This window comes from Pteropus medius, unplaced genomic scaffold (genome assembly GCF_902729225.1).
Source record: "Pteropus medius unplaced genomic scaffold, Ma_sr-lr_union100, whole genome shotgun sequence".
Taxonomy (NCBI): Eukaryota; Metazoa; Chordata; class Mammalia; order Chiroptera; family Pteropodidae; genus Pteropus; species Pteropus medius.
In genome coordinates this window covers 385,513-388,687 of record NW_024340647.1, presented here as the reverse complement: position 1 = coordinate 388,687, position 3,175 = coordinate 385,513, and the positions used below count along the sequence as shown (strand labels likewise).

General features: G+C 36.2%; 1 protein-coding gene across 1 annotated transcript; it reads left to right on the top strand.

The window, feature by feature from the left end:
- The first annotated feature begins 306 nt into the window (after window positions 1–306).
- Window positions 307–1,259, top strand: LOC120583669 (olfactory receptor 6P1-like). The gene is given in 2 exon segments (XM_039839405.1): window positions 307–1,075; window positions 1,078–1,259. Coding segments are annotated over 2 exon segments (951 nt in total).
- The last annotated feature ends 1,916 nt before the right edge of the window (window positions 1,260–3,175 follow it).

Below are 3,175 nucleotides of genomic sequence, written 5' to 3'. Positions count from 1 at the left end.
TCATGAGTAAGAAAACAAGAATTAAAATATTTAACTTGTTCTAAAGTCACTCAGCAATCATTTATCAAAAACCCACTGTAGTTAAGATTGTTAAGTTACTGAGCACAATCTTTAAGTCTGATAATTTTTCCCCTGAGGTGGGAGATAAAACAACAAAGGAATAAAAAGATGTAATAATAATTGATAATATATCATTGGGCTTTTCAGAAAGTTGTAATATGAAGGGTTATTGGCAGTCTGGTCTATCTATCTTTCAATATCTTGTTCTTCCTGTTACTTTTTCAGGTAGTCAAGTGGACACAGATCATGAGAAATTTGAGTGGAGGCCACATAGAAGAGTTTGTTTTGGTGGGTTTCCCTACCTCTCCACCACTCCAGCTGCTCCTCTTTGCCCTCTTCTTTGCAATTTATCTGTTGACATTGTTGGAAAATGCACTCATTGTTTCCACGATCTGGCTTACACCAAGCCTTCATCGCCCAATGTACTTTTTCCTTGGCCATCTCTCCTTCCTAGAGCTATGGTACATCAATGTCACTGTTCCCCGACTCTTGGGAGCATTTCTTACCCAGGACTGTAGAGTCTCCTTTATAGGTTGTATGACTCAACTTTATTTCTTCATTGCCTTAGCATGCACTGAGTGTGTCCTGTTGGCAATCATGGCCTATGACCGCTACCTGGCCATTTGTGAACCCCTCCGTTATCCCAGTCTTATGCCTTCCAGCCTGGCCACTCGTCTTGCAGCTTCATCTTGGGGTGGTGGCTTCTTTAGCTCCATGATGAAGCTTCTTTTTATTTCCCAACTGTCCTACTGTGGACCCAACATCATCAACCACTTTTTCTGTGATATCTCCCCACTACTTAACCTCACCTGCTCTGACAAGGAACAAGCAGAACTAGTTGACTTTCTCTTGGCCCTGGTCATGATTCTCTTTCCTCTATTGGCTGTGGTTTTATCATATGCTGCCATAATTGTAGCCATCCTGAGGATTCCTACTACCCAGGGACGCCACAAAGCCTTCTCCACTTGTGCCTCTCACCTGGTAGTAGTTGTCATCTACTACTCCTCCACACTCTTCACTATGCAAGGCCCCGAGCCATGTATACTTTCAACCACAACAAGATTATCTCTGTGCTCTACACTGTCATTGTACCATTCTTCAATCCAGCTATTTACTGCCTGAGGAACAAGGAGGTGAAGGATGCCCTCAGAAAAGCAGTGCTAGGCAGATGCCAATATCTTAGGGCTGTCACAGATTGAAGTACGACAGAATCTGGCAGGAAAGAAGAAACAGAGTCTTAATAGTGACACTTCCAGGAATCATATAATAGACTTAAAGAGAACATAAATATCAATTAGTACACTGTTTCTGGAAACCTTCTGATGTAAACAAAAGTTAATGAATCATTGATCTTTTATAAGGATATTGAAACTAAGGTTGAGCTGCCTACATAGGAATCACCTGGAGGTTTTTTAAAATGCAGAGTCCCAGAAAAAGCTATGGAGAGTCTGATAGAATATGTCTAGGGTGCAACCCTGCCATGCATAATTTTTAACTTCCTAGGAAATCTTGTTTAATACAAGTTTGCAATTCTCTAGACTAAACTTACTATTTTGTAAGTGCAAAAAATATAAGAAAATCACTTTCTGATGGATATGTCAAGACAATTATGTATGTTTTATTTTGGCATTTCCAAAGTTCCAAATTCTCAAAGAGTTCCATGAAAAAACACAAAATTACAATTATACTTCCAAAACCAAAACTCATGTCACCTAATCAATACTCTTTACCACTACAATTCTCATAACCACTGCAAATCAAAAAAGGAAAAATAACATAGTGCTGATATTTAGCCACGTGTGCACCAATGAATATGGCTAAATATTCATCTGCAGCTTTCTCTTGGACTCTCAATGAAAGACAAAGCTGGTTAATCTAATGACTGCCACTCAGGTAAGAGGTGAAATAAATTTTTTTTAAAAACTTTTATATAGGTTGGACTCAGAACCAGCATGTGGCCAGCATCTGTTTCAACCAGTTGGTGCCTAGGTTATACCAGCTGTCAAATATTTTAAAATTTGCCCTTGAGACAAATGACCACAAGAACAGAAAATGTCTTCCTAAGACACAGCTGAAGAAATGAGAGGTGGAATGCAGATATCTCTGCAGTGAGTTAAATGTCTCAGGTTGAAAGCCTGAAATATAGGCATTCTTCCAAGTATTTTTGATTTTTGGAAATTTGCTTAAATTGCTTAGAGAGATTTTCACACTATCACTCCAGGCTAATTCATCCAAATTTTAGTGTATTAGAAATGAATTCGGTGTTTCTTTAGATGTGGGATGTGTGAAAGAATTAAAAATATGCTATAGAACAAATACTCATAAACACAAATTATCAATCGGTACATGTTTGCCCTTTCTAAAGTAGGCTTTGAAAAAAAAGAAAATTTTCCATTAAGGAAAACTACTTAATCAATAACCACTTTAGGTTTTCCAGCACCTAAAATAAAATTACAAAACAACATTAAAATAAAATTACAAAAATAAATCTTACACTTAAAGAAGTTTAAATTGCTTTTTTGTCATGAAATTTCTAAATATTTTTTTAAAGAAACATTCATCTGAGATTGGCTCAGTTTACCCTCTGTTTATTACATTTTGTTTTCCTTTCATAGAGTTATGAAAAACATGAAGTTTTGTGGTTAATTCTGTACCTAGAACCAAGAAATTTCAGTTGCATCCTGATTTCACCATTAATAAATCCCTTTTATAATATTACCTACCTCATATGCTTGTTGTGAATATTAAATAAATAATGTTTATGCAAGTAAAGGTTTAACAAAATCTTTCCTCTGTAGATAAATTTTATCTTAGATTAATCCTTTATCCCAGCTTCTTTGATGTCTAGTTGACAAGTAAAATTGTCAGATATTTAAAGTGTACTATGTGATAATTTGATATACATATACTCTGAAAGTTTTCACCTTGGGTTAACTTTCTAGTTCTGGTATGTTGAAACCCTGATAAATGTCACTAAGCAACATAGCTGTGGTACAAATGACCCCTCGTTGGTAAAATTCCTCTGAACTGGGAGAATAAAAAAGTATTATAAATATCTGGCTGTAAATCATAGCCTTAGGCTAATTTTCTAACGTGGCATGTCTTTTGCAGGAAA